Genomic DNA, 27,995 nt, shown 5'->3' on the forward strand with positions numbered 1-27,995 from the left:
CTCAGTGAGCAGTTTGCACTCGACCTTCTAAGCTGCAGGACACAACCCGTCATGGCTTTCACGCAGGACTCCTATGTTGTACTAAATGACGGGCATAAAATGCCGCTGGTTGGATTTGGCACCTATGCCCCAGAGACGGTGAGTGGGTGTAGGTTGGCGACTGACTGCCAATTATAAGAACCTGTTTGTTGGTTGGGAAATTCAGCTGGTGTAATTAATTATGCATTAGTCATAGCGTACTTTATAGTTCAGTTTTATACTAAAGGTTTGAGGAAGGCTTTTCTTTACGAACTAGTTTTCTGGAATCTGGCTAAACCCAAAAAAATCTTATTTCACTAAACCCCTCTGTCTCTTTCCTTCTAATAACTGACCCGTATTTTAGTTCTGACAGACTTGTTACTGAGAGTCTCTGTCAAAGGCTGTAAAGTGCCGGTTTGTCCCCTATTTGTAGACCTGCTCCCATCCTGCATATTTAGTAAGTCGGCTTTGTGCAGTCTTTGTTTATTTTATTCTTTCTATTGTACTTTTTTATGAATTGTGTTCTACTCGTACATTAAAACTTGGAGACCGGCCACACGTGGGTAAAATGGCCACAGCGGCACTGAAGGGGTTAACCCCCAGGCTGCGAAGCCATATTTGAAATATACAGGCGCTAGGTGCCCATTGTAAATGTATAGCTGACGCTAGGCGCCGAGTGTTAAATGTTTTTTTTTATGTGTTTTGCCGAGGCCCAAGCCCTCTCCGGGGGCCGCAGCAATGGAGAGTGTTAAACCCCGTTGTGCTGCGCTGCACCGGGGGAGAGTGGGTAGAGTGTGGCTGCATGCTGGGGGACTGGGAGAGCAGCACCAGTACCACCAGCACTGAAAGAGTTCAAGTTCCAGCGTGGGCACAGTATAAAAAGCACAAACACTGCTCATGGTTTATAATAAACTGTATTAAAATGATCTATATGGCCATAAAACACTGCAGCTGGTCTGCAATGCATTGGTGTAAAGTAGAGTATATTTTATAGTCTATGACAAGTTTAGCCACTTGCCTGGCACGGTCGCATCAGAAGCAACCGCACCAGGCTGGGCTTTCCCTGACACCGACATGACGCGACCAGACAGAAACGCCCAGTGGGTGCCTGGCGGAAGATGATCTTCCATCAGCCTCCAATCTCAGAGGGACCTCTAAATACACACTAGCAGACGGCTGTCCTCACCTCCCCCCCCTATCTAGATGCAGCCTGGCACCGGTCCCTAGCGGCTGTACTGTCCTCTCTGCAGCCGCTGGATATGGGTCCCGCTGGACAGCAAGCAAGGTGCTCTCCCCCCACTCACCCTCCCACCCATGTATGCCCAGAGACAGCAGCTTCCATGGACAAATATACGGCAGAGCCCTGGCTAGATATATATATATATGTGTGTGTGTGTGTATGTATATATATATAATATATATATCTATATATCTATATATCTATATATCTATATACCATTAGTTGCAAAAAAGATGATATATTTAAATGTCCATAATAAGGTGCATTAGCATACCTAGCAGCAGATGTATACAGTACTTAATAGTAGATAGGCGTGTTACTTATCGATTGTATCAAAGCAGCCATATCCGTCACAGTATCAGATGGTCTGACGGCCGTTTTGGTGGATGCTACCACCTTGAGACAGTGGCCACACCTCCCAGATTTGACCACGCCTCCTTAAGTACCTGGCCTTAAGCTGGCCACACACTAGACCAACTTACATCCAACCAGCCAACTAGTTGATTGGTTGGAATGAAAATGTGGTAAGGAATAAAATCAGCAATTTGCTCCCAAACGCTGGAAAATGGACCAAAACTGTTGTTTGAACAAATAGTTTAGATCAAACATTTAACAAACTTGTCTGACGCCATTTTCATCTGTTTTCTGGCATTTAGGAGCAAATTGCTGATCATCATTTACTCCCATACATTACCAGATTTTCATTCCAACCAATCAACAAGTTGGCTGGTTGGATGTAAGTTGGTCTAGTGTGTGGCCAGCTTTAGCATCTATCTCAATGGCCCTGAAGATGAATGCAGTACATATGCGATCAGTAAGGATGCGATGTCAGGCGGGATGAACCGCACAATGTTAGTACATCCCGAAGTTGGGCGCGAGACCATCTCTTATCACAAAACACGGAATACTCTTTTTATTTAGATGTCCTCCAGCACATGACCTGTGCTACAAAGCAGAAGAATACATTCAGCTCCTTTGTCCCTTTTGCACTTACTTTAGCTTTAATAAGGCCGAGGTTACAGCACACTGGAGGTATATAACCTTCATTACTCCTGCTGTATTGCATCCTACCCTCCAACATCACCCCTTCCATCAGATACACAATGCTCCGCTCCTGGGTTCCCACCTAATTGATGATTGCAGCCACCTGTGTTGCAACTGGTTGTTTGATGAGAAGGGTGATACAACACAGGTGGCTGCAATCATAACTTAAGAGAGAAGTCCTGGAGCGGAGCATATTGTACCTGATGGAAGGGGTCATGTTGGAGGGTCTGATTACACCCCGTTACATAATCTCCCCTCACCAGCAGAAACACCTTGGCAGCCCACATCACGGGCTTGCGGACGGGCCCCCCCCTTTCTCTCTGGGGCCCGGGACTCTAGTCCCGGCAGTCCAGTCCTCCCCTGATGGTGGCCCGGCCTGGGTGTACAGTATGACCACCGCACACTAGTGTGGGGTTTGCGAGTCGTTCAACCGCAGGGATTGCCCGCCCCTAGAAACGGCCCTGTTTCCATGAAATGGGTGGTAACTGGATGGCAACTAAGCGATGGTTCTGAACTGTTCCATCTTTTGTAAGTGACATGGGCCGGTGTCTGGGGCTGATTCAGACCCGCTCGCGAGCGCAGGAAGCTTGCAAGCGGGTCGATGGTGCCCGGATGCGCATGCGCACGACGGAGGGAGCTCCGTCGTGCGCATGCGCGAGACCCGGCGAGCGACGAGGAATCCGTCGCTCGGGGTCTCGCACCAAAGGGGCGTGCTGACGATGGTGAGTGACAACACGCCCCCTTTGGTGTGCGTGCCGGGGGCGTGGCTGCCAGACGGAGGCGTTCCCATGGGAATGCCTACCGTCTGGGTCCGGCCCCACTGACATCAGTAGTGATGTCAGTGGGAGTGATTTTGGCTCTGATAGAGCCAAAATCACTCCAGGGCTTGCGGCAGCGAGACCCTACCGCAGGGTCTTGTCGCAAGCCCGATGGTCGCGATGGTCTTGACCATCGCGACCATCATCATGGACGCTCGCTATAGCTGTTGGTGGTAACCCACAGCTATGCGAGCGTCCAAGAGGCCGCTTCATTTTTAGGTAGGAGGGCCCTGATTCAGAGCGAGCGCTCTGGTCAGAGCGTCCGGCTCTGAATCAGGCCCTCTGGCATTGGTGTATGGAAGTAATCAGCCTGCCACGGCCTTACGGCTCAGTATCTGCCCCAATGACTCGTCACATTACAGAGCTGACATTACCCCACAGGGTAACTAGCAGCCGCCACTCAGCCCGTCACAAGGGTATGTCGCCCTTCTGCCCCTCTGTGCCCCTATTTGGGCAATATGCAGATAAATTGGGTATTTTTGCAGTGCCCATAGAAAACATACAGGAGCTGCTTTTGCTTCATAACGGGAGTTACAGCAGCAGATACTGTATCTCCCAAATCTGCTGTGTTGATAAATAGGCCATATGGTAAAATACAGAGGAAATCTGACTAATAAATAGGCCATTACAGAACTGTAACACTGAACGTGATCTTTGTCTCATTTCTTGCAGTATACCAAGGAACAGGCTGGCGCCAGCACAAAGGTCGCCATCGAAGTGGGATACCGTCACATAGACTGCGCGTTTATATACGGCAATGAGGTAGAGGTTGGCAAGGCCATTAGAGAGAAGATTGCGGATGGGACGGTGAAGAGAGAGGACATTTTCTATACTGGGAAGGTAACTGGACACGTGTGTGATATAATGTAATGGCCCGGTCACCTGATCCTCTATCCATCCCGCTCCTGACACACCTGGAGCATTTTAGTATGAAAATAAAAATGTATTTATTCAGGCACACAGAAACATCATGTACATAGAAACATGCACATACACAGAAACATGTATGCATTCAAACATGTATGTACACATAAACAGGCACACACAGAAACATGTATGCACACAGAATCATGCATATACAGCAATGCACGTGTAGACATGCACGCACACACAGAAACATGCAAACACACACACACAGAAACGTGCATGCAAACACATGCACTTACGCATACGTGCATGAATACACAGAAACGTGCAATAAGCACACACACAAACAGAAACATGTGCATGCCTGCACATAAAGACACGCATGAAAGTATACATAGTAGCATACTGTACATACGAACGCACATACAGAAACTCACAAATATCAGGTAACATGGAGGCACGTTTAGCAATCTGTAGCGATAAGGATGATTTTCTTCTCAAGAGATAAATGAAAAACACTTCCCCACGCAGTTTAATGGGGGGGGAAAGGGATAAACAGGGCAACTGAGAAATGCTGAGAAATATAGAATGAGAGGTTAGGGGGCGTGTTATGTGAGAGGGTGTGGTGATAGGATGAGAGGTTAGGGGGCGTGTTATGTGAGAGGGTGTGGTGATAGGATGAGAGGTTAGGGGGCGTGTTATGTGAGAGGGTGTGGTGATAGGATGAGAGGTTAGGGGGCGTGTTATGTGAGAGGGTGTGGTGATAGGATGAGAGGTTAGGGGGCGTGTTATGTGAGAGGGTGTGGTGATAGGATGAGAGGTTAGAGGGTGTGTTATGTGAGAGGGTGTGGTGATAGGATGAGAGGTTAGGGGGTGTGGTTATGTGAGAGGGTGTGGTGATAGGATGAAAGGTTAGGGGCATGTTATGTGAGAGGGTGTGGTGATAGGATGAGAGGTTAGGGGGCGTGTTATGTGAGAGGGTGTGGTGATAGGATGAGAGGTTAGGGGGCGTGTTATGTGAGAGGGTGTGGTGATAGGATGAGAGGTTAGGGGGCGTGTTATGTGAGAGGGTGTGGTGATAGGATGAGAGGTTAGGGGGCGTGTTATGTGAGAGGGTGTGGTGATAGGATGAGAGGTTAGAGGGTGTGTTATGTGAGAGGGTGTGGTGATAGGATGAGAGGTTAGGGGGTGTGGTTATGTGAGAGGGTGTGGTGATAGGATGAAAGGTTAGGGGCATGTTATGTGAGAGGGTGTGGTGATAGGATGAGAGGTTAGGGGGCGTGTTATGTGAGAGGGTGTGGTGATAGGATGAGAGGTTAGGGGGCGTGTTATGTGAGAGGGTGTGGTGATAGGATGAGAGGTTAGGGGGCGTGTTATGTGAGAGGGTGTGGTGATAGGATGAGAGGTTAGAGGGTGTGTTATGTGAGAGGGTGTGGTGATAGGATGAGAGGTTAGGGGGTGTGGTTATGTGAGAGGGTGTGGTGATAGGATGAAAGGTTAGGGGCATGTTATGTGAGAGGGTGTGGTGATAGGATGAGAGGTTAGGGGGCGTGTTATGTGAGAGGGTGTGGTGATAGGATGAGAGGTTAGGGGGCGTGTTATGTGAGAGGGTGTGGTGATAGGATGAGAGGTTAGGGGGCGTGTTATGTGAGAGGGTGTGGTGATAGGATGAGAGGTTAGGGGGCGTGTTATGTGAGAGGGTGTGGTGATAGGATGAGAGGTTAGTGGGCTTGTTATGTGAGAGGGTGTGGTGATAGGATGAGAGGTTAGGGGGCGTGTTATGTGAGAGGGTGTGGTGATAGGATGAGAGGTTAGGGGGCGTGTTATGTGAGAGGGTGTGGTGATAGGATGAGAGGTTAGGGGGCGTGTTATGTGAGAGGGTGTGGTGATAGGATGAGAGGTTAGGGGGCGTGTTATGTGAGAGGGTGTGGTGATAGGATGAGAGGTTAGAGGGTGTGTTATGTGAGAGGGTGTGGTGATAGGATGAGAGGTTAGGGGGTGTGGTTATGTGAGAGGGTGTGGTGATAGGATGAAAGGTTAGGGGCATGTTATGTGAGAGGGTGTGGTGATAGGATGAGAGGTTAGGGGGCGTGTTATGTGAGAGGGTGTGGTGATAGGATGAGAGGTTAGGGGGCGTGTTATGTGAGAAGGTGTGGGGCGATAGGATGAGAGGTTAGGGGGCGTGTTATGTGAGAGGGCGTGGTGGTAGGATGAGATTTAGGGGGGCGTGTTATGTGAGAGGGTGTGGTGATAGGATGAGAGGTTAGGGGGCGTGTTATGTGAGAGGGTGTGGTGATAGGATGAGAGGTTAGGTGGCGTGTTATGTGAGGGTGTGGTGATAAGATGAGAGGTTAGGGGGCGTGTTATGTGAGAGGGTGTGGTGATAGGATGAGAGGTTAGGGGGCGTGTTATGTGAGAGGGTGTGGTGATAGGATGAGAGGTTAGGGGGCGTGTTATGTGAGAGGGTGTGGTGATAGGATGAGAGGTTAGGGGGCGTGTTATGTGAGAGGGTGTGGTGATAGGATGAGAGGTTAGGGGGCGTGTTATGTGAGAGGGTGTGGTGATAGGATGAGAGGTTAGGGGGCGTGTTATGTGAGAGGGTGTGGTGATAGGATGAGAGGTTAGGGGGCGTGTTATGTGAGAAGGTGTGGGGCGATAGGATGAGAGGTTAGGGGGCGTGTTATGTGAGAGGGCGTGGTGGTAGGAAGAGATTTAGGGGGGCGTGTTATGTGAGAGGGTGTGGTGATAGGATGAGAGGTTAGGGGGCGTGTTATGTGAGAGGGTGTGGTGATAGGATGAGAGGTTAGGGGGTGTGGTTATGTGAGAGGGTGTGGTGATAGGATGAAAGGTTAGGGGCATGTTATGTGAGAGGGTGTGGTGATAGGATGAGAGGTTAGGGGGCGTGTTATGTGAGAGGGTGTGGTGATAGGATGAGAGGTTAGGGGGCGTGTTATGTGAGAAGGTGTGGGGCGATAGGATGAGAGGTTAGGGGGCGTGTTATGTGAGAGGGCGTGGTGGTAGGATGAGATTTAGGGGGGCGTGTTATGTGAGAGGGTGTGGTGATAGGATGAGAGGTTAGGGGGCGTGTTATGTGAGAGGGTGTGGTGATAGGATGAGAGGTTAGGTGGCGTGTTATGTGAGGGTGTGGTGATAAGATGAGAGGTTAGGGGGCGTGTTATGTGAGAGGGTGTGGTGATAGGATGAGAGGTTAGGGGGCGTGTTATGTGAGAGGGTGTGGTGATAGGATGAGAGGTTAGGGGGCGTGTTATGTGAGAGGGTGTGGTGATAGGATGAGAGGTTAGGGGGCGTGTTATGTGAGAGGGTGTGGTGATAGGATGAGAGGTTAGGGGGCGTGTTATGTGAGAGGGTGTGGTGATAGGATGAGAGGTTAGGGGGCGTGTTATGTGAGAGGGTGTGGTGATAGGATGAGAGGTTAGGGGGCGTGTTATGTGAGAGGGTGTGGTGATAGGATGAGAGGTTAGGGGGCGTGTTATGTGAGAGGGTGTGGTGATAGGATGAGAGGTTAGGGGGCATGTTATGTGAGAGGGTGTGGTGATAGGATGAGAGGTTAGAGGGTGTGTTATGTGAGAGGGTGTGGTGATAGGATGAGAGGTTAGGGGGTGTGGTTATGTGAGAGGGTGTGGTGATAGGATGAAAGGTTAGGGGCATGTTATGTGAGAGGGTCTGGTGATAGGATGAGAGGTTAGGGGGCGTGTTATGTGAGAGGGTGTGGTGATAGGATGAGAGGTTAGGGGGCGTGTTATGTGAGAAGGTGTGGGGCGATAGGATGAGAGGTTAGGGGGCGTGTTATGTGAGAGGGCGTGGTGGTAGGAAGAGATTTAGGGGGGCGTGTTATGTGAGAGGGTGTGGTGATAGGATGAGAGGTTAGGGGGCGTGTTATGTGAGAGGGTGTGGTGATAGGATGAGAGGTTAGGTGGCGTGTTATGTGAGGGTGTGGTGATAAGATGAGAGGTTAGGGGGCGTGTTATGTGAGAGGGTGTGGTGATAGGATGAGAGGTTAGGGGGCGTGTTATGTGAGAGGGTGTGGTGATAGGATGAGAGGTTAGGGGGCGTGTTATGTGAGAGGGTGTGGTGTTAGGATGAGAGGTTAGGGGGCGTGTTATGTGAGAGGGTGTGGTGATAGGATGAGAGGTTAGGGGGCGTGTTATGTGAGAGGGTGTGGTGATAGAATGAGAGGTTAGGGGGCGTGTTATGTGAGAGAGTGTGGTGATAGGATGAGAGGTTAGGGGGCGTGTTATGTGAGAGGGTGTGGTGATAGGATGAGAGGTTAGGGGGCGTGTTATGTGAGAGGGTGTGGTGATAGGATGAGAGGTTAGAGGGTGTGTTATGTGAGAGGGTGTGGTGATAGGATGAGAGGTTAGGGGATGTGGTTATGTGAGGGGGTGTGGTGATAGGATGAGAGGTTAGGGGGCGTGTTATGTGAGAGGGTGTGAGGAATCTGATGTTGTAACTCTGCCTCTTTGAATTTGATCTCCCACCCTCCCTCCCCTATTGTGTCTTGTGTCAGCTTTATTTCATGGCAGGGAAAGACCGGCAATATTGAAGCGTCTATCTTGCGGCAGTATGAGCAGTGCGCACCCCTTCAATGCACTGGTTAGGCTGATTTCACCCTATTGGGGTCAGCGGCACCTCTCGACCGAGCAGGATGAATGGTGCATTGGCATGGGTGTCGCAGGCCGCATCACTTGCTTTGAAAGGGATAGTTGGTCCTTGCAAGTTTTAAGATCACACTTACCCTCTTCTGGGATAGTCAGCCCTCGTGAGTGTTACATCCTTTGGCCTAAGACAAGTAGACGCTGGTTGTTTGCCGTTCTTTCTTCTGCCACCATACCTACCATTGTAACAAAATAAAGCTGACCACTTATTTTATTCAACTGCATAACTTGGTCTCGTGTGTTTATCTTAGTTAAGTATAGTTTGTTTATGGGTCACATCTATCATCTGACGATAGAAAGAGCTGCTTTTTGTCTGATATAGTTTCAAAAATATTGGATAAGTTCACGAAATATATATAACTGCTTCTACATGTGTACAGTAAGTGACACTGTAGGTCCAGTGTAAATTAGTAAATCAAGTTAAACTGTTCACTCTCAAATTGTTTTGGCAGCTTTGGAGCACTAATCAAAGCCCTGACAGGGTCCGTCCAGCTCTAGAGAAAACTCTAAAGGATCTTCAACTGGATTACATCAATCTCTTCCTTATTCACAACCCTGTGGAGTTAAAGGTTTGTTTTTACATATGGTTAGTTACTATGGGTTACCTCTCATCTCAGCTTATGGTCGAGATGCATCATGCATCCCGCCAATCATTGCATTATACCGGCGTTTAGTAACACCATATTCCTGATAAGAGCTGTCCTTTGTGGTGTGGGGGCTTCTGGGAGTCTATCTGCACATGGTTGGCCATGAGCCAGCGCGTGCACGAGCCATGGGGGACCCGGGATGGATTCTATTGGATCCCTCTCAGAGAAAATTCCAAATAGAAGCCCCTAGGCATCTATTAGGCAACACCAAGCTCTGGAATGTTTCGCTTTCCAGTGCTTAGTGCATACAGGTTTGACCGCATTTATCTGCATAGTGCATCCAGCCTATATCTGATTGCTTTGGGTAACAGCACATCTCAGCTTATATCTGTTTGCAATGAAATACAGCACACATCAGTTTTATATCTGGTTGCTACGGGTAACAGCACACAGTTTATATCTGGTTAGTATTGGATACAGCACATCTCTGTTTACATCTTGTAATGGGCTACAGCACATCTTAGCTGTTTTCTGTTGCAATCGGTTACAGCACATATTATTATATGGCCCAGATTTACCAACGAGTGATATTCTTGTTATCACTTGTTGTTACTAATCTTAAATGATACTCCAACCAATCAGCTCCTAACTGTCATGTGTTTGAAAAATGACAGATTGGTTGGAGCACCATTTATAATTAGTAACAAGTGATAACAAGAACATCACTAGTTGACAAATCTGGGTCTAAATCTGGTTGCTGCGGGTTACAACACATCCCTCTTTATGATAATGCCACAGCCGATGGGATTCCTACTGAGAACGCCCACTGGCTGCGCTGCCAATCCAACGTGGCGTTTAATAAGATGCACCATCGGATGCAGTTTCACCATCTGGACATGGTTGCCAAGGTCAGTGCGACTGCGTCTATGTATGTAATCACTGTCTATATATATGCCTAGCCACCACCCCCACCCCGTTACCTCTGATAAGGGCCCTATTTTAGAAGAACTTTTTTTTTTTTTTATAATTGACACATTTATATTAAACCTTCCCTTTGTCCATCCAGTCAACAACCTTCTCTCACATGTGTTTCACACTCTGCTGTCTAAAGCCTTATAGTGTTATTATTATGTGTTTTCACTTGGGACTTGGAAGTATCTATTCTTCCTTCAAGTGTTAATCAAAGTAATACTTGAAGTGAAAACCTTATTACACAAACAGGCCCCATGATGGCTGGCCCAAACATCTACAGACCCCATAAAGGCTGGCCCAAACACGTACAGACCCCATAAAGGCTGGCCGAAATACATACAGACCCCATAAAGGCTGGCCTAAACACATACAGACACTATAAAGGCTGACCCAAACACATACAGACCCCATAAAGGCTGGCCCAAATACATACAGACCCCATAAAGGCTGGCCTAAACACATTCAGACCCCATAAAGGCTGACCCAAACACATACAGACCCCATAAAGGCTGGCCTAAACACATACAGACACTATAAAGGCTGGCCCAAACACGTACAGACCCCATAAAGGCTGGCCCAAATACATACAGACCCCATAAAGGCTGGCCTAAACACATTCAGACCCCATAAAGGCTGGCCCAAACACATACAGACCCCATAAAGGCTGGCCCAAACACATACAGACCCCACAAAGGCTGGCCCAAACACATACAAGCCCATGATAGCTGGCCCAAACACATACAGACCCCATGAAGGCTGGCCCAAACACATACGGGCCCGTGATAGCTGGCCCAAACACATACAGGCCCCGTGATGGCTGGCCCAAACACATACTGACCCCATAAAGGCTGGCCCAAACACATACAGTCCCCACAAAGGCTGGCCCAAACACATACAGTCCCCACAAAGGCTGGCCCAAACACATACAGTCCCCACAAAGGCTGGCCCAAACACATACAGACCCCATAAAGGCTGGCCCAAACACATACAGACCCTATAAAGGCTGGCCCAAACACATACAGACCCCATAAAGGCTGGCCCAAACACGTACAGTCCCCACAAAGGCTGGCCCAAACACATACAGTCCCCACAAAGGCTGGCCCAAACACATACAGTCCCCACAAAGGCTGGCCCAAACACATACAGACCCTATAAAGGCTGGCCCAAACACATACAGACCCCATAAAGGCTGGCCCAAACACATACAGACCCCATAAAGGCTGGCCCAAACACATACAGTCCCCACAAAGGCTGGCCAAAACACATACTGACCCCATAAAGGCTGGCCCAAACACATACAGACCCTATAAAGGCTGGCCCAAACACATACAGTCCCCACATACACTCAATCATTCATACGATGGTCAACAAGGTTGTAACAGTCTTTTAAATAAACAGTAAAAGGAGATATTTTTGAAATTATTCAAGTCCAGAATTAGATAATAATAGTTTTACTTATACTTAACAATTCATGAACAGAAAATATGTAAAGTAGAAATACAAGATACTGTAGTACAAAGAAAACATTTTATAGTTACGTTCTCAGCAGTAGGCTATGCTGGAACTTCATAAGTTTCATATAAACCATTTTAAAAACTTTTCTAGAGCTTAGAAAAGATCTTATATTATTTCTATATTTTCCTATTCTTCAAAATCTATTTAAAACAGACAGTAACTACCTTAGTATTCACATGTTATTAATATATGTTCGTAAAGTATATCTTTTTAGCTGTAACATCAGTTATTGGGCCAAATGTAATAGGGTGAGAGTTTAGAAAATGTGGGAGTTTGGCAGTAACCTCTCACACTTTTTAAACTCGGCCAATGTAATAGAGACCGGGAACATGAAACTCACATGTTTTCCCATTTTGAAGATAAAACTCGAGCAATGTGATAGGTTACTGCTAAACTCTCACATGTTCTAAACTCTCACCCTATTACATTTGTCCCTATGGGCTCTATTTACTACAATCCGCATATTGAATGCGGATTGTAGTGTGATATTACCGAGTGAATTCGCATTGCGAATTCAGGTAATATCACAGGGATTTACTATAAATCCCTTGCAGGGACAGAGCTTGCGATAAAGCTCTGTCCCTGCGGATCCCATCCGCACTCTAGTCGCGGTATTTTCGGAAAAAATACCGCAACTAAGAGCCCGCGCATGCGCCGACCGACCACCGCTGCTACCCCCCCACCGACGCTAAGCCCCGCCCCCCGGTGCTAAGCCCCGCCCCCCGCGATCACGGACCCCGCGACCCCCCATCCCCCCCCCGCGACCCCCCCCTCTCCCTTCATTACACTTACCTGCATCCTCCTGGCCTCCGGTGGTCTTCTCCGGGCTTCCCGATCAGGTGATCTCCCATACTGCACTGGGGCCCGATCACCTGATGACCGGGCCCCAGTGCACTGTGGGAGACCAGCTGACCGGAGAGGAGCCATCACCGGAGGCCCGATCACCGGTCCCTGGAGTCAGGTAAGTAAAAAAAAAATTTTACATTTTTTTTTTCTTTCTTTTACAGCAATCAGCTTGCGGTCTATTTAGACCACACAGCTGATTACTGGTACCGGCTCCCGCCTCTGCTCTCTCCGTTAGAGCAGAGTGGGAGCCCGGTAACCGGGGGAGACCCTGGATAACGCCACCTCCAGGTGGCGTTATTATCACAGGGCTTCCCCCGGTATTTTTTTACAATTTATTTTTAGTAACTTGCACACAGATCACATTTCCCATTACAATTATGGGAAATGCGATCTGCTTTACTAAAAATAAGTGATACTGGGGGTTGGAGTAGAATTTTACTAATTCTACTCCAATTGCCCTGTAATAACTACAGGTGAAACTAAAATAATGTGAAAAGGGTGTGAAAACACCCTTTTTCACTTTATTTTAGTAAAAATAATGTTAATAAATAGAGCCCTATGTCTTTATTGGTACATACATATGTATTTATGTATCTAAATATATATACAATGACAGAGATTGATCAAAGTACTCAAAGCAAGTTTCGTATTTGTTCTTTAAAAGTGAAAGTAATTTTCTTATCACTTTCTTCATTCTGTCACCATAGCAATCTCGTTCTCTTGAGTGCTATGTTTAAACAGACAAGAAAGAATTTATTTCTCAAGGTTATTTTATTCTCCTAGAACACACTACATTATAATATTATCTAAAGTCGCTACATTACACAGCATTACAATTCTGTCTATTACGGTACAGTATAATACTTTATAAAAAATACATCAGAAATTAATTGAATAAATTTATAAGGACTAAAGAGATGCTTGCATCAATATTTTAGTAAAAGACATACTAATGATAATTACGGTCAGTTCATCTTTGATATCCAATTAATATTTGTTTAATGTGTATAAATAAGTAGACGCATATTTCTGCTTTATCACGTCCCAGAAACGACCACTGAAATTTAATCGATCTGTCTTTCTCGAAGGCATTAGTACTTTTAATATGTGACAGCACTCCACTAACAAAATACAGTGCCCTCCAAAGCAGATATATACCAAAAGACGGGAGAAGGCAGCACTCTGATGACCTCATTCAGAGGCGGTCACAAGAAGCGATCGCTCTCTCTGAATGAGGGCGGGCGCTTCTTTTTTTTTGGTTCGGCCTCCTGGTCGCAAGCTAAGCTGTGGGTTACCACACACAGCTTAGCTAGCGACCAGGGTGATGGTCGCGATGGTGATCACCATCGCGACCATCGGGGCTTGCGACCAGACCCTAAGGTTGGGTCTGGGCAATCGCAAGCCCCAGGGAGCTTTCTGCTCTGATCGAGCAGGAAAGTCCCCACTTTGATGATGTCAGTGCGGCCGGCCACAAAACGGTAGGCGTTCCTTAAGGAATGCCTCAGTTTTGGAAACCACCCCCCGGCCCGCCTACAAAAAGGGGCGAGCTGTCGATCAACATCGACAGCCGCCCCTTTTGTAGCGAGCTCCGGAGCGAGAGAGTTTCTCTCTCGCTCCGGAGCTTGCGCACGCGCAGTGCGGCCGCTGCGCGTGTGCAGGGCTACCCAACGACCCGGTTGCGAGCACATCGGTGCTTGCGACCGGGTCTGAATGACCCCCTGAGTCTTATACACCTTGATAAAGGAGCTCAGTGCTCCAAAACGCTGAATTTGTTTGTGACACTTTAATACAGGTATTTTTATGTAATACTCCGACTGCTGCCTTCTCCCTTCTCTTGGTATATATCTACTTTGGAGGGCACTGTATTTTGTTAGTGGAGTGCTGGACCTTTTGCATTATATATATATATATATATATATATCTCAAAATAACACCGGCACTCCACAGGTTAAATAACATACAAATGCCTGGGTGCCCTCTGATGGTCCAAACAGGCCAAAGGGCCTGATTCAGAGTCGCTCGTAAGCGACCGCTCGTTCGTTCCGACCGATGTTCGCACAACTGCGCATGCATACGGATTTTAATACGCATGCGCGAACCAGTCAGTGCGGCCGAAAATCGTGTGCTCGCTAAATAGCGAATGCCTGCTATTTTGAGTGACATGAGGAGGCGTTTGTGGGTGGTAACAGGGGAAGGTGCTTGAAAACGGGGAGTGGAGATCAGAACGCAGGCATGCCAAACGGTCAAAACGGGTGTTTTAAGGGTGTGCATAATTAACAAAGCAGCATCATCGACCACGTCACTTGGTTATTTTATAGTCAGAACTGCTCGCATGATTGTGGTAGGAAAAACCAACCACAAGATAGCGAGCAGTTCATATGCCGTCCGATGTACTCGATTAATCTAATAAATAGCGGACATGACGTATGATGCGAGCGGCCAGGGGGCGTTTTTTCCAAAATTCCGTTCGCATGTTTTGTTCGCTCGTTCAGACATAGAGGCATGAACAGACCGCAAAGAGCGAACGGTTAATTTAAATAGCCACCCCTTTTTCTGGATGAGCGAGCGCAAATAGCGTCCGGCTCTGAATCAGGCCCAAAGTGTACATATGCAAAAAACAGCGGCACTCACAGGACTTGTAAAGAAGACTCCAGACTCCCAAGGTCAAGTTCAACGTTTCAGTCAAACGACTTTGATCAAGAACCATGGAACAATGAAATGGGACATACCTATATACCAGAATACATCCCATAGTGACAAATCGTGTAGCCTGCCCAGCGTCTCCCGCCGGATGAAGTGACGTCATCAGAGCGGGACCCGCCTCCTAAGGATGACGCGGCTGCCGGACGTATCGCTACCATGGTGATGCTCCATAGCAACAGAGCTCACTGTGTGCGGGCATCCAGCTGATCATGTGACCAACCCCTCACATAGCGAGTATGGTCTGCGTGCTGTGTGTCAGATGTCATAGCGACGACAAAAACTGACAACACTACCTATGTTGCGCATGTGCCAAACGATCAGTGACCTAGTGTAATGAGATGTCCACAACGTACATAACGTTGGAGACAGGGTCAGCACACAAAGGTGCAACTAGAGCAAAAGCGCAAGAGATGTAAACATGTATGCTGGATCGGGTGCCTGGGCAGGCTATCATAAAATGTAATAAACTATCATGATGTGATCATAATGGTGGGTGCCCATTAACTATAGCAGTGACAAAACAAAATAAATCACAATAAAAAACACATATACACAAATATGACAAAGTGTACAAAAGTAAACAGAACACCTGCAATAAAGCTGCAATAAAGAATTAGATTATGCATATTAATAAATGGAACTGAAAAAACATGCAACACAAAGATAATAAATAATTACTGGAAACACAAGGATTCGATCACAAAGATCCAGAACCTGTGCTGGTTGAGAACATAGAGAGTATATAACATAATGTATTAAAATGTATATAGAACTGAATGCATCTAAGTGGGCTGAGCATGTGCAAAATATATAGCATGATGTATAAAAATACACAAAACCAGAAACATCCACATGGGCCCCCTGAAGCCATACAATGGATAATATAAACACCATACCAGTGTACATTGAATATTGAATATTAGTACACCAATCTCATTACGTTACTCCAATCTAAAGTATGGCCTGTGTCAAATAGGTAATAGTAAATCAAACTGTGCCAAACCCGTTGAGCAAGGATAAATGTCCATGCCACACCAATGGTAGCTAACCAGCCTGTGGAAAAAACTCTGTAATTAATAAAAACAAAAAAAAAAATATATGAGAAAGAAAATATAAAACCAGAAGAACAAAGCAAAAGGGACAAGAGGTAAATGATGGATGGAACAGATGAGGCATGACTGTGGATCACAGTATGTTATAGCACCAGGTATTCCATGGGGGTCTCCCACCCAAGTACTAGACTGGCCTACACTGCTTAGCTTCAAAGATCTGACGGTATAGGGCGTATCCAGTGTAGTATGACTGTAACAAAACATGTATACAATCCTGCTTGTTAAGTCCTGGATCACTCTGAACATACCATCTAGAATAACAAGACAGTGAAAAAATAAAGACAAGATATCAAAGAAAAGCAACAAAGAAAAGGAGGAAAAACGGAAAAAAGCGAAATAGATTATAAACAAATAAGAGAAAGAACATATGATAATGGGTAATGAATACCCGGTAAGTAGTTGCAGAGTCAATAGACTCTGACAAATGATTAATGTAATCTCACTTTCAAAAGAAACATGAGAAAGATAATTGTTCGTTAAGTCCATAAGGGGATACCGTGTTCATCTTATGGATCCAAACCGCCTCACGCTGAAGAAGTTTCTTTTCACTGTCTCCTCCCCTCTTGTTAGGTGGAATATGGTCAATGAATTTGTATACCAAACTGCATAAAGGATGTCTTAAATTCTTAAAGTGGCGAGCCACGGGCTGGTCAACTTCTTTGCCTTCAAAAGACTGTCTTATGGCGGATCTGTGTTGGGCCATTCTAATTTTCGCTGTGCATGTTGTTTTTCCTATGTAAACAAGACTGCAAGGACATCGAATCATATATATGATGTATTTGGAGGAGCATGTTAACACATAATTAATTTGTATACGCTTCCCTGAATGTGGATGTGCGACATCCGGACCTGTCTCCAAAAAGCCACAGGTGGTGCAACCAGTGCATCGGTAACATCCCGGTTTTTTGGCCAGAAAATGCTGTTCACTTTTGCGAGGACCATAATTGACGTCATTATGGACCAACTTAAGGTTCTTACCGCGTTTATATCCAAGCATGATTCTAGAATTCCTCAATGGTTTAATGGAGTTGTCTGTATTGATAATGGTTCAAAGACGTTTTGAAGTAGAATTAATGAATTTACTGGCAATATTATGTTGATTTATGAATAGCATGGTATTCATGTTTTTTGATGTGGAGACATTTGGTGCAGTAGTCTGTTTATTGCGTACAATGGCTCTCTGTTTAGCTAAATGAAGATCATTGTATTTGTATCCACGTTGTACGAATTTTTCAATCATATTGTCGATTTCTTTGTCAGCCAGCTGTGGATCGCTTGTGATTCTGAGTGCTCTTAGGAACTGCGAATATGGTAGACTCCTCTTGAGTGAAGTAGGATGATGGCTCTGTGCATGTAACAAGGTGTTGCTGTCCGTCGGTTTGTGATAAACAGACGTACTGAATTGGGAGCCCGACCAGTGAATATTGATGTCCAAGTAGTGCACATTACTGAAACTTTGTTCAAACGTAAACGTGATGTGATTGTGCATGGAATTTATATGGGTCATTGCCTCAATAAAGTCATGTTTCTTTTGAAAGTAAGATTACATTAATCATTTGTCAGAGTCTATTGACTCTGCAACTACTTACCGGGTATTCATTACCCATTATCATATGTTCTTTCTCTTATTTGTTTATAATCTGTTTAGTTTTTTCCGGTGTTTCCTCCTTTTCTTTGTTGCTTTTCTTTGATATCTTGTCTTTATTTTTTCACTGTCTTGTAATTCTAGATGGTATGTTCAGAGTGATCCAGGACTTAACAAGCAGGATTGTATACATGTTTTGTTACAGTCATACTACACTGGATACGCCCTATACCGTCAGATCTTTGAAGCTAAGCAGTGTAGGCCAGTCTAGTACTTGGGTGGGAGACCCCCATGGAATACCTTGTGCTGTAACATACTGTGATCCACAGTCATGCCTCATCTGTTCCATCCATCATTTACCTCTTGTCCCTTTTGCTTTGTTCTTCTGGTTTTATATTTTCTTTCTCATATATTTTTTTTTTTTTTTTTATTAATTACAGAGTTTTTTCCACAGGCTGGTTAGCTACCATTGGGGTGGCATGGACATTTATCCTTGCTCCACGGGTTTGGCACAGTTTGATTTACTATTGCCTATTTGACACAGGCCATACTTTAGATTGGAGTAACGTAACGAGATTGGTGTACTAATAGTCAATATTCAATGTACACTGGTATGGTGTTTATATTATCCATTGTATGGCTTCAGGGGGCCCATTTGGATGTTTCTGGTTTTGTGTATTTTTATACATCATGCTATATATTTTGCACATGCTCAGCCCACTTAGATGCATTCAGTTCTATATACATTTTAATACATTATGTTATATACTCTCTATGTTCTCAACCAGCACAGGTTCTGGATCTTGGATCTTTGTGATCGAATCCTTGTGTTTCCAGTAATTATTTATTATCTTTGTGTTGCATGTTTTTTCAGTTCCATTTATTAATATGCATAATCTAATTCTTTATTGCAGCTTTATTGCAGGTGTTCTGTTTACTTTTGTACACTTTGTCATATTTGTGTATATGTTTTTTATTGTGATTTATTTTGTTTTGTCACTGCTATAGTTAATGGGCACCCACCATTATGATCACATCACTTAGTTTATTACATTTTATGATAGCCTGCCCAGGCACCCGATCCAGCATACATGTTTACATCTCTTGCGCTTTTGCTCTAGTTGCACCTTTGTGTGCTGACCCTGTCTCCAACGTTATGTACGTTGTGGACATCTCATTACACTAGGTCACTGATCGTTTGGCACATGCGCAACATAGGTAGTGTTGTCATTTTTGCCGTCGCTATGACATCTGACACACAGCACGCAGACCATACTCGCTATGTGAGGGGTTGGTCACATGATCGGCTGGATGCCCGCACGCAGTGAGCTCCGTTGCTATGGAGCATCTCCATAGTAGCGATGCGTCCGGCAGCCGCGTCATCCTTAGGAGGCGGGTCCCGCTCTGATGACGTCACTTCCTCCGGCGGGAGACACTGGGCAGGCTACACGATTTGTCACTATGGGATGTATTCTGGTATATAGGTATGTACCATTTCATTGTTCTATGGTTTTTGATAAAAGTCGTTTGACTGAAACGTTGAACTTGACCTTGGGAGTCTGGAGTCTTCTTTAAAAGTCCTGTGAGTGCCGCTGTTTTTTGCATATATATATATATATATATACATACACATATTGTAACAGGACCAGATTAGGAGTCCCTCTCCTGGGGTAGATGGACTCCTTCTTCACACACACGGCAGCCGGGAAAATAGTACTCCAGTCTGGGTCTCGTGCTAGCCGGTCAGCACCAGTCTATATTGTGTATCAAAAAAGAAAAACAAAACATAAAAGTAAATCCTAGCCCTGTCTGGGCACTAACTAGACAAGAGGTTCCCTCTCTAAAGAAATGGTGGGGCCTACTGGCTCCACCATCAGCACAAGCACAAGCACAAGCCTTACAGGTAGTTTTCACCAAGTGTCTCTGAGCCAGCCAGTCTGCTTGCTCTCCCAGGTATGAGACACCAGCTTACAATCACACACAGGCTATATCAGCCAGTTCCAGGTGCAGATCTTAATGAGCCTGCTAACAGGCCAAAAAAAACAAAACCTGGAGTGGGTTGTGGATGGAGCCCTCACTCTCCTCACATCCACACCCCCAGGTCCCAAACCGGCTTTTCCAAAAGCCGAAACTCAAATCTGCTTCAGTGCAAACTTTCTCCTGGGGGCTTTTTTAGAACACATAGGTCAAAAACCTAGGGCAAATGAATCTACCACTGACCACTTTACCAGTGCTCCTATCACAATATATATAATATATATATATATATATATATCACTAGCGCACGCAGGGGGGGTTTCTGAGTACCTAGAAACCCCCCCTGACAGACCAATTTTTTTTTTCAGAGACGGAGACAGCCTTGTCTCCGTCCCTGCACCAGCCACAAGCAGGCCACCCTCCTCCATCGGAGCTGCTCGGGCACTACCTTACAGTCCTCCCAGAGCAGGGAGCGTGGGAGAAGGATGATCACTGACACCCAGCAGCCCGGCAGTAACACAGGCAGCCTGCATTCCTCACCCTTCACTTCTCCAGAGTCCCCTTCAGCCAGGCAAGCTGACTCGAGAATGATTAACTCCTTGGATGAAGGAAGTACAGAGAGGTGCGTGCTGTTTGCTGTGTGTGACAGTGTGTGTGTGTGTGTGTTGTTGCTGTATGTGACAGGGTATGTGTGTGTTGTTGCTGTATGTGACAGGGTATGTGTGCTGCTGTATGTGACAGGGGAAGGAAATGGAATGAATGGTGATATAATTGTTTGTGCTGTCCTGGTCGGAGTCACAGAGAGCCACTATCTCTGTTTATGTGCTGCTGGGGTTAAAATATGTCCTGGGTACCAGAATGGAGCCTGGAGTCTCCACTGTGTGAAGTGACAACAGTGGCAGAATTCCTATCCATACAACATTATCTCCTTCACCCTCTCCAAAAAAACAATCTGCTTTGCGGTCATTATTGTCTATGCATGGTATATATACTCGCCATTCCTAGGACTGGGGTGCAAGTGGCTTGTGACCACATTGCTTACATAAATAAAAACAGTTTTCTGTTTTTATTTATATATATGTGTATATATACTGTATATATTTATTATAGAGGGATGGGTACAGGATGCTGGCGTTTGGGATCCCAGCAATCAGAATCCTAACAGGGTTAGAATGCCTACGCTCGGTCAGTATTCTAACCCTCCTCCTCTTCCTACTCTAACCCTCCCCGGTGCCTGACCCTAACCTCCCATGTTGCCATGTTGGATACTTTTAATGGCTATGTCCTCCCTTTCAATTTAAACTATTGATGTCATGTTAGTTCTTTTGGCATGATTTACCTCTCGCCCCCCCCCCCCCCCCCCCGCTTTTTTATTTATATTTGCCAATTCTTTTTTTTTTTTTACTTTTTTCTTGCTTCTTTTTTTTGTCCCTCCCATCCCTCACATTTATAGTCCTACAATGTGACATTTTCTGGTTCAATTGCATGTTGTTGTCCAATATACTGCTTTGCTATTCCTGTTGTTATTTTTATTGCATCAATTTATGTACTTTTCTAATTCTCAGATTTATATATTTTTGAGTGATGACTTTGTATAATGTTTTTGAAATGTCACAATAAAATGTTTAAAAAAAAAACAAAACCTCAATGTCTGATTGTAATGAGTTAGAACAACTTTCCTCCTGTGCACCAATTCCTCTTCATGTTCCCACCCCTGTCTACAAACAAACTTTGGTTTATAAAAGAAATAAACACACTTTGGGCCTGATTGCAAGTTACAGGTAATAAATGCGGATTAAATGTTCAGAAATAAATGCGGAATTCGTTCTGTATGCAGAGATGGACGCGTCAATGTGTCCGCGCCGCCCCCAGCCTACTGCTTGCGAGATCCGCCATCACCCCTGTTATATGAATTTGCACTAGCCGTATCATTGGTGCCGCATCTCTGCGTACGCTCACCTCTGGATAGCTGCCGTCAGCGTGCCCTCAGAACATTTATCCTGTTACTGGGTGGCAATGCCCCATTGCCACCCAGTAACACCCGCTCAGTCATGGATAGAGATCCCAGTAAAATCTGTAAGGCGCTATAACTCCCACGATTGCTCCCCGACCTATGTGCAGTTTGCGAAAAAATATGCTAGATCCATACACAGAAGGGATTGCGTGCAGACCTATTGGATTGAAATTGATCTCATGCCATGTAATATAGCCATAAAGTGCAATAATGTGTTAGTTTCCCTTTGAGAAAGACATTGGTACATACTGGGTGGTGCTTTATTTAGTAGCATCACCAGTATATTATATAATGGCAGCCTGTGATTGTTATTGGTGCATTGTAGAGTCGTTCTGAGCATGACTGAGTGTTGTGTCTCCTGTCCCGATGCAGCCCGGCGATGATATCTTTCCCAAGGATGAGAACGGCAAATTGATCTTTCACAACACAGACATCCGGGATACTTGGAAGGTACGGTATGAGAGCTGGTCACTCGGGTGATAAGGTCACCAAATGTCACTTACCCTGGTCTGCAACATTGGTGCAGGTTATAAATATAATCAAGAAATGAAAATCCGTAAATTTATCAGCCTGGTTTTGTCTAACGTTCTTGGGTGAAATAGTACAGAAAAGGTCATGTCAAGGCCTCCTCGATGACAGTGTTAAATACATTTATAGAGACGTTACGATGACAGGGACCAACACGAAATTCCCTTTGGTGCTTTCATGGGCGCACTTTTTTTGTTGTTGTCAAATTGCATTTCAGCATAATCTTGTTACAATTTATATGGTCCCCTACTGGTCCTAAGTGGTAGTGCAGCCTTTTTTATTTCTCTGCGCCCTCAGAGACAGATTGCCTCAGTGGATGGGTTCCAGGCACCTGTATATTTCCTAAACAAAGAAAAAAAGGGGCTGGGATGCACATCTTAATCTTACACATAAATAAGAGGTGCTACCATGCTGAGACCTGTAGTTCTAATGCAGAAATAAAGGGAACATGCAGGTCCAACTCTAAGCGCTAAGAATTCTGATGATCAGATATTTATAATAAACTCCAACAATTAACATGACTTTTTAAGTAAAGTTTTTAGTATATGTTTGGTCAAAGATGTTTGCCCACCTACCACGTCATGGTGATCCTCATGGGGCGAGTCCCTAACATCCCTAATACTGGCATATTAAATAAATCTTTCTATTTAAATGGTGTGGTCACATACCACAGGCACCACAGATGGCCCAGGTATAATTAATCTAATTAATATGTGCTGCCTGCCCCTGTATAATTAATCTGTGCCACCTGCCTCCCCTGTACAATTAATTTGTGCCATTTACCCCTATAATTAATCTGTGCCACCTGTCTCCTATAATTAATCTGTGCCACCTGTCTCCTATAATTAATCTGTGCCACCTGCCTCCCCCTGTATAATCTGTGCCACCTGCCTCCCTCCATATAAATAATCTGTGCCACCTGTCACCCCCTATATAATTAATCTGTGCCACCTGCCTCCCCTGTATAATCTGTGCCACCTGCCTCCCCCCTATGCTTAATCGTTTCCACCTGCCCCTCCTTCTCCACTTCTTAACATTGCTTCTCCGCGCTCCACAGCTCCTCTTTTTGGGCAGCCATACGGGGCACAGCTCCTCTTTTTGGGCAGCCATATGGGGCACAGCTACTCCTTTTGGGCAGCACGGTCGGGAAATGAGACGTTCTGCATGCAGATTGCACAATAACATTGCAGGCAGAGGGGGAGCAGATGAGCACAGACATTGGGTTTGTCCTTAATCTCAGACTGAGGGCCTCATTTATCTACGAGATGTATCATTCAGAACGAGTGATACAACGCGTTCTGTATGATAATGGTGCTCCAGCCAATCAGCTCCCAACTGTCATCTGTGTGAAAAATGACAGTTGGGAGCTGATTGGCTGCAGCCATTTATCATATGTAACAAGTTTTATCACTCGTTTTGAGTGATAAAACTAGTTAATAAATGAGGCCTCACTGCAGTCCACGGATGGCGTCAGTTACTCAGTTTGGAAATGCCTGTCAGTCCCGCTGTGGCACCGGTCACGCCCACCATGTAGGAGAGCTGAAGACACGATACCTACCCACCCAAACCTTTGACACCTCCGGACACCCCACCCACCCAGTGATGCTCGTCCCGGCTAATTCCCCTCCCCACTATACCCCTATTGGCCCAGCTGCAGCTACCTCCCCACCTGATAGTGGCATCCGGCTACCCAGTTCCATGTTCCCTGCCCACCCCTTGACGGTCTGAAGCGGAAGTGGAGCAATCAGAGCAAATTGAGTTGGTAAACACCCGGCAGGATGTCCAGCAGCGGACACCCCACCAGATAAACTGCCCTAGTCTGAGGTGCCCCCCTCTGCCAGGCCTGTAACGGCTCCCAGGGCATGTGCCCCAGTTGGCCCACCCTAGTTACACCTCTGCAGGTCCACGAAACAGTGTACTACCATTATGGGCATGACAAGAACTCAGTGGGTGTGGCCAGAGCACATTGCGGGCATGCCGTGCCCATTGAGGGTGTAACTAGCTTTTAACTTGTCTTCTGTGCACGTATAGAGAATGGGTCTGGGCCCTAAATCAGGTTGAGCCCACCTGAGCCATGTCCTACTTGTCCACACTTCACTCAAGACAGTGAACGGTACAGTAGACATATTTTGTAGTTACTGGAATATTTCAGATTGTCATGAATAAAACAAGTTTCTGAGTACTGACCCGTGCAAGTGGAGCCCCCTAGGCAGGCGTAGCACAGGCCTAATGGGAAATTCAGTACTGTTTGCAAGCATAATTTATGAATCTGACTAATCGATTAACAATAGTAACGTAAGATATTTTAAATCTTTCCGCATTTTAGGCTATGGAAGCCTGCAAGGACGCCGGGTTGGTCAGATCCATCGGGGTCTCCAATTTTAACCACAAACAACTGGAACTGATCCTCAACATGCCGGGGTTGAAGTACAAGCCGGTCTGTAACCAGGTAAATGTTAGTTGTCATTAATACAAGGATAGAGCACTGAGACCGGGACGTGTGTAAATATTACAGGTCTCATCCATCCCTATACAGTCACATGGTCACCTTTTTGCTTTCACTTCGGTTTTACATAAGAAAAAACTAGACATGAGCGGGTTCGGATTTGTTCTGATTTTCCTGCCAACTTCGGATTTTTCCCGCCAAAAATTGGGTCTCAGAAAGAGGCAAAACGTCATGGTGTAATGGTTAGCGTTACTGCCTCACAGCACTGAGGTCGTGGGTTCAATTCCCACTACGGCCCTAACTGTGTGGAGTTTGTATATTCTCCCTGTGCTTGCGTGGGTTTCCCCCGGGAACTCCGGTTTCCTCCCACACTCCAAAAATATACTGGTAGGTTAATTGGCTCCCAACACAAATTGACCATAGTGTGTATGTGTGTGCGCATGTGGTAGGGAATATAGATTGTAAGCTCCACTGGGGCAGGGACTGATGTGAGTGGCCAAATATTCTCTGTAAAGCGCTGCGGAATATGTGTGTGCGCTATATAAATAACTGGTAATAAATAAATAAATAAAATAAATCTTTCATGGACAAACATCTTCATTCCTGGACAAAAATCAGAATTTGGCGGGGAAATCCTAACTAATCCAAACCCGCTCATCTCTAGAAAAAACTTGGGAGCATTCCCGTCTCTAATGGGGTGATCCTTGTCCCTCCACAGGTGGAATGTCACATATTCCTGAATCAGGGAAAGATGCTGGAGTTCTGCAAGTCCAAAGACATCGTGCTGGTGGGATACAGTGTGCTGGGATCAAGCAGAGTAGAAGGCTGGTAAGGGAACACTGTGATTTCATTCTCATCATACTAGAACCACCTCCTAGTTGTGAGGCTGCTGCACACACCAGTATAAATAAAGGTCCTAATTGGCTGCTGAAAGCAAGCAATCAAAGTAGACAATGGAAGCAAATTTCTGATTGGCTGCAATGCCTTTAGTGCAAGTTGCACCTCACCTTTGAGCATTGTTAGTAAGTGACCCTCAGAAAGAATAATTTTTGAACCATAAAAAAGTGCAGATCCGCAGGGGTTCCCTTGCACATGCAAATGCCCCTACTTTTTGCCTGTTGGATTTCAAGGAACAGACCCACTTCACACTCCTTCAACCTGCCCCTGGAGATTCAGGGCCTCATTCAGAGGCGGTCGTAGGATGCAAGCGGTCGTTCTGAAACAGGGCGGCCGCTTGCATCCTGAACGGCCGCCTCCATGTCGGTCGTTAGGCTGTGGGTTAACACCCACAGCTCTAACGGCCGCTAAGGGTGATGGTTGCGATGGTCAAGACCATAAGGTAAGGTAGGGTCTCGTCAACCTTAAGCCCCAGGGAGCTTCCTGCTCTGTTTGAGCAGGAAGCTCCCCACTGACATCACTGATGATGTTAGTGGGGCCGCCCCCAAACGGCATGCGTTCCGACAGGAACGCCTCCGTTTGGCCGGGCACGCCCCCGGCCTGCCCAGCAAACGGGGCGAGCTGTCACTCAACATCGACAGCTCGCCCCGTCTGCAACGAGACCCCTAACGACGGATCACCTGTCGTTAGCCGGATCTCGCGCATGCGCACGACGGAGCCGGCTCCGTCGTGTGCATGCGCACTGGAGCAACATCGACCCGGTCGCGAGCTCGTAGAGCTAACGACCGGGTCTGAATAAGCTCCTCAGTGTGCGCCTAGTTTTGTGGGGTTAGCAGATATACCTGAAAATACACATGGATAAACAATGTTATCCTGTGTAGGCAAATTTGATTTACCCTCAACTTAAAACTCCCCTCTCTCATCTAACAGGGTTGATCAAAACTCTCCGCAAGTTCTGGAAGACCCCGTCCTAAATGCAGTGGCCAAGAAGCACAAGCGCAGCCCGGCGCAGGTAGCGATGCGTTACCTGCTGCAGAGAGAGATTGTCGTCCTCGCCAAGAGCTTCAGCCCAGCCAGGATCAAGCAGAACTTCCAGGTGACAGAATCGGGCTAGTGCCAAGTGCACAATGGAATGAACCCATTGAAATAGGTTCAAGTTTAAAATGCCTGTAAAATATTTGATTTCTTCTGTCACCCTCCCTTTCTGAAGAGCGCACAAGTGGCGGCCATTATCGGTCACCTTATCAACATGGATGTAGGCGGATTACGTTTGTAGCTGACAACATTTAATTTAATTAATTTCTTCCAGATCTTCGACTTTGAACTGAGTGCAGAAGACATGAAAAGCCTGGATGGAGTTAATAAGAATATGCGTTACCTCGGTATTATCGAGTAAGTCTGCCCCATTAGTAAGTAAAATACATGTATGATTTTTTTTTTTTAATAAATACATGAAAACAATACTTAACTAATATTTTACCTCTCAGATGGAAGGAACACCCCAAATATCCTTTCCATGATGAGTATTAGGAGGGAGCGGATTCCCATCCTGGCTCCACGTCGTGGGAAATGAGTTACCCCATAAATCCAGCGGACATCAGGATCGCCCCCACATTGTGATTTCTATGTATCTTCATCTGAGACTGAAGATCACCTGCTCAGGGTGCATTGGCAGTAACAGGAACAAGTGATGGTTTGGATGTCACAATACTTACACAAAGTCATATTCATTGTTACGAATGTGTTACTCTGTTTGGGCAGGGCGATATCTATGTAGATGTACATAATACGTCCTCCCCAATGCTAACATTACAATCAGATATCCCCCCCCCCCCGACTAGTTCTTACGCTCTGTGCCAAATGCTGCCCATCGAGCTGTTAAATGTAGGATTTGTGCTAACTTTCAAGTACAATGCATTTCGTGTAATGCAATAAAAGGTAACAAAATAGCACAGTTTCTGTGTCAGGATTTGCCTCTGGATACAACATGTGAAAACGACATAAAGGCACGCCGGTATTTATTACTCACTGTATATGTGATACTCTGCCCAAGCAAGGTATCATAATTAAAGTGGCACACTTGGGATAGAAATACCAAAGTGACTGAAAGAAACTTCTTTCTTATTATATATTATTATGAACTGAAGGTG

At 45.9% G+C, this 27,995-nt stretch overlaps 1 protein-coding gene across 1 annotated transcript; it reads left to right on the forward strand.

The window, feature by feature from the left end:
- The first annotated feature begins 10 nt into the window (after nucleotides 1–10).
- LOC148473969 (aldo-keto reductase family 1 member C3-like) lies at nucleotides 11–27,995 on the forward strand. The gene is made up of 9 exons (XM_088459289.1): nucleotides 11–138; nucleotides 3,793–3,960; nucleotides 9,116–9,232; nucleotides 22,347–22,424; nucleotides 24,829–24,951; nucleotides 25,667–25,776; nucleotides 26,776–26,941; nucleotides 27,155–27,237; nucleotides 27,333–27,995. The coding sequence occupies exons 1-9, from the start codon at nucleotides 52–54 to the stop codon at nucleotides 27,373–27,375; spliced, it is 975 nt and encodes a 324-aa protein (XP_088315415.1). The 5' UTR covers nucleotides 11–51; the 3' UTR covers nucleotides 27,376–27,995.

This window comes from Taudactylus pleione, unplaced genomic scaffold (genome assembly GCF_031769625.1).
Source record: "Taudactylus pleione unplaced genomic scaffold, aTauple2 ptg000903l, whole genome shotgun sequence".
In the NCBI taxonomy this organism is placed as follows: Eukaryota; Metazoa; Chordata; class Amphibia; order Anura; family Myobatrachidae; genus Taudactylus; species Taudactylus pleione.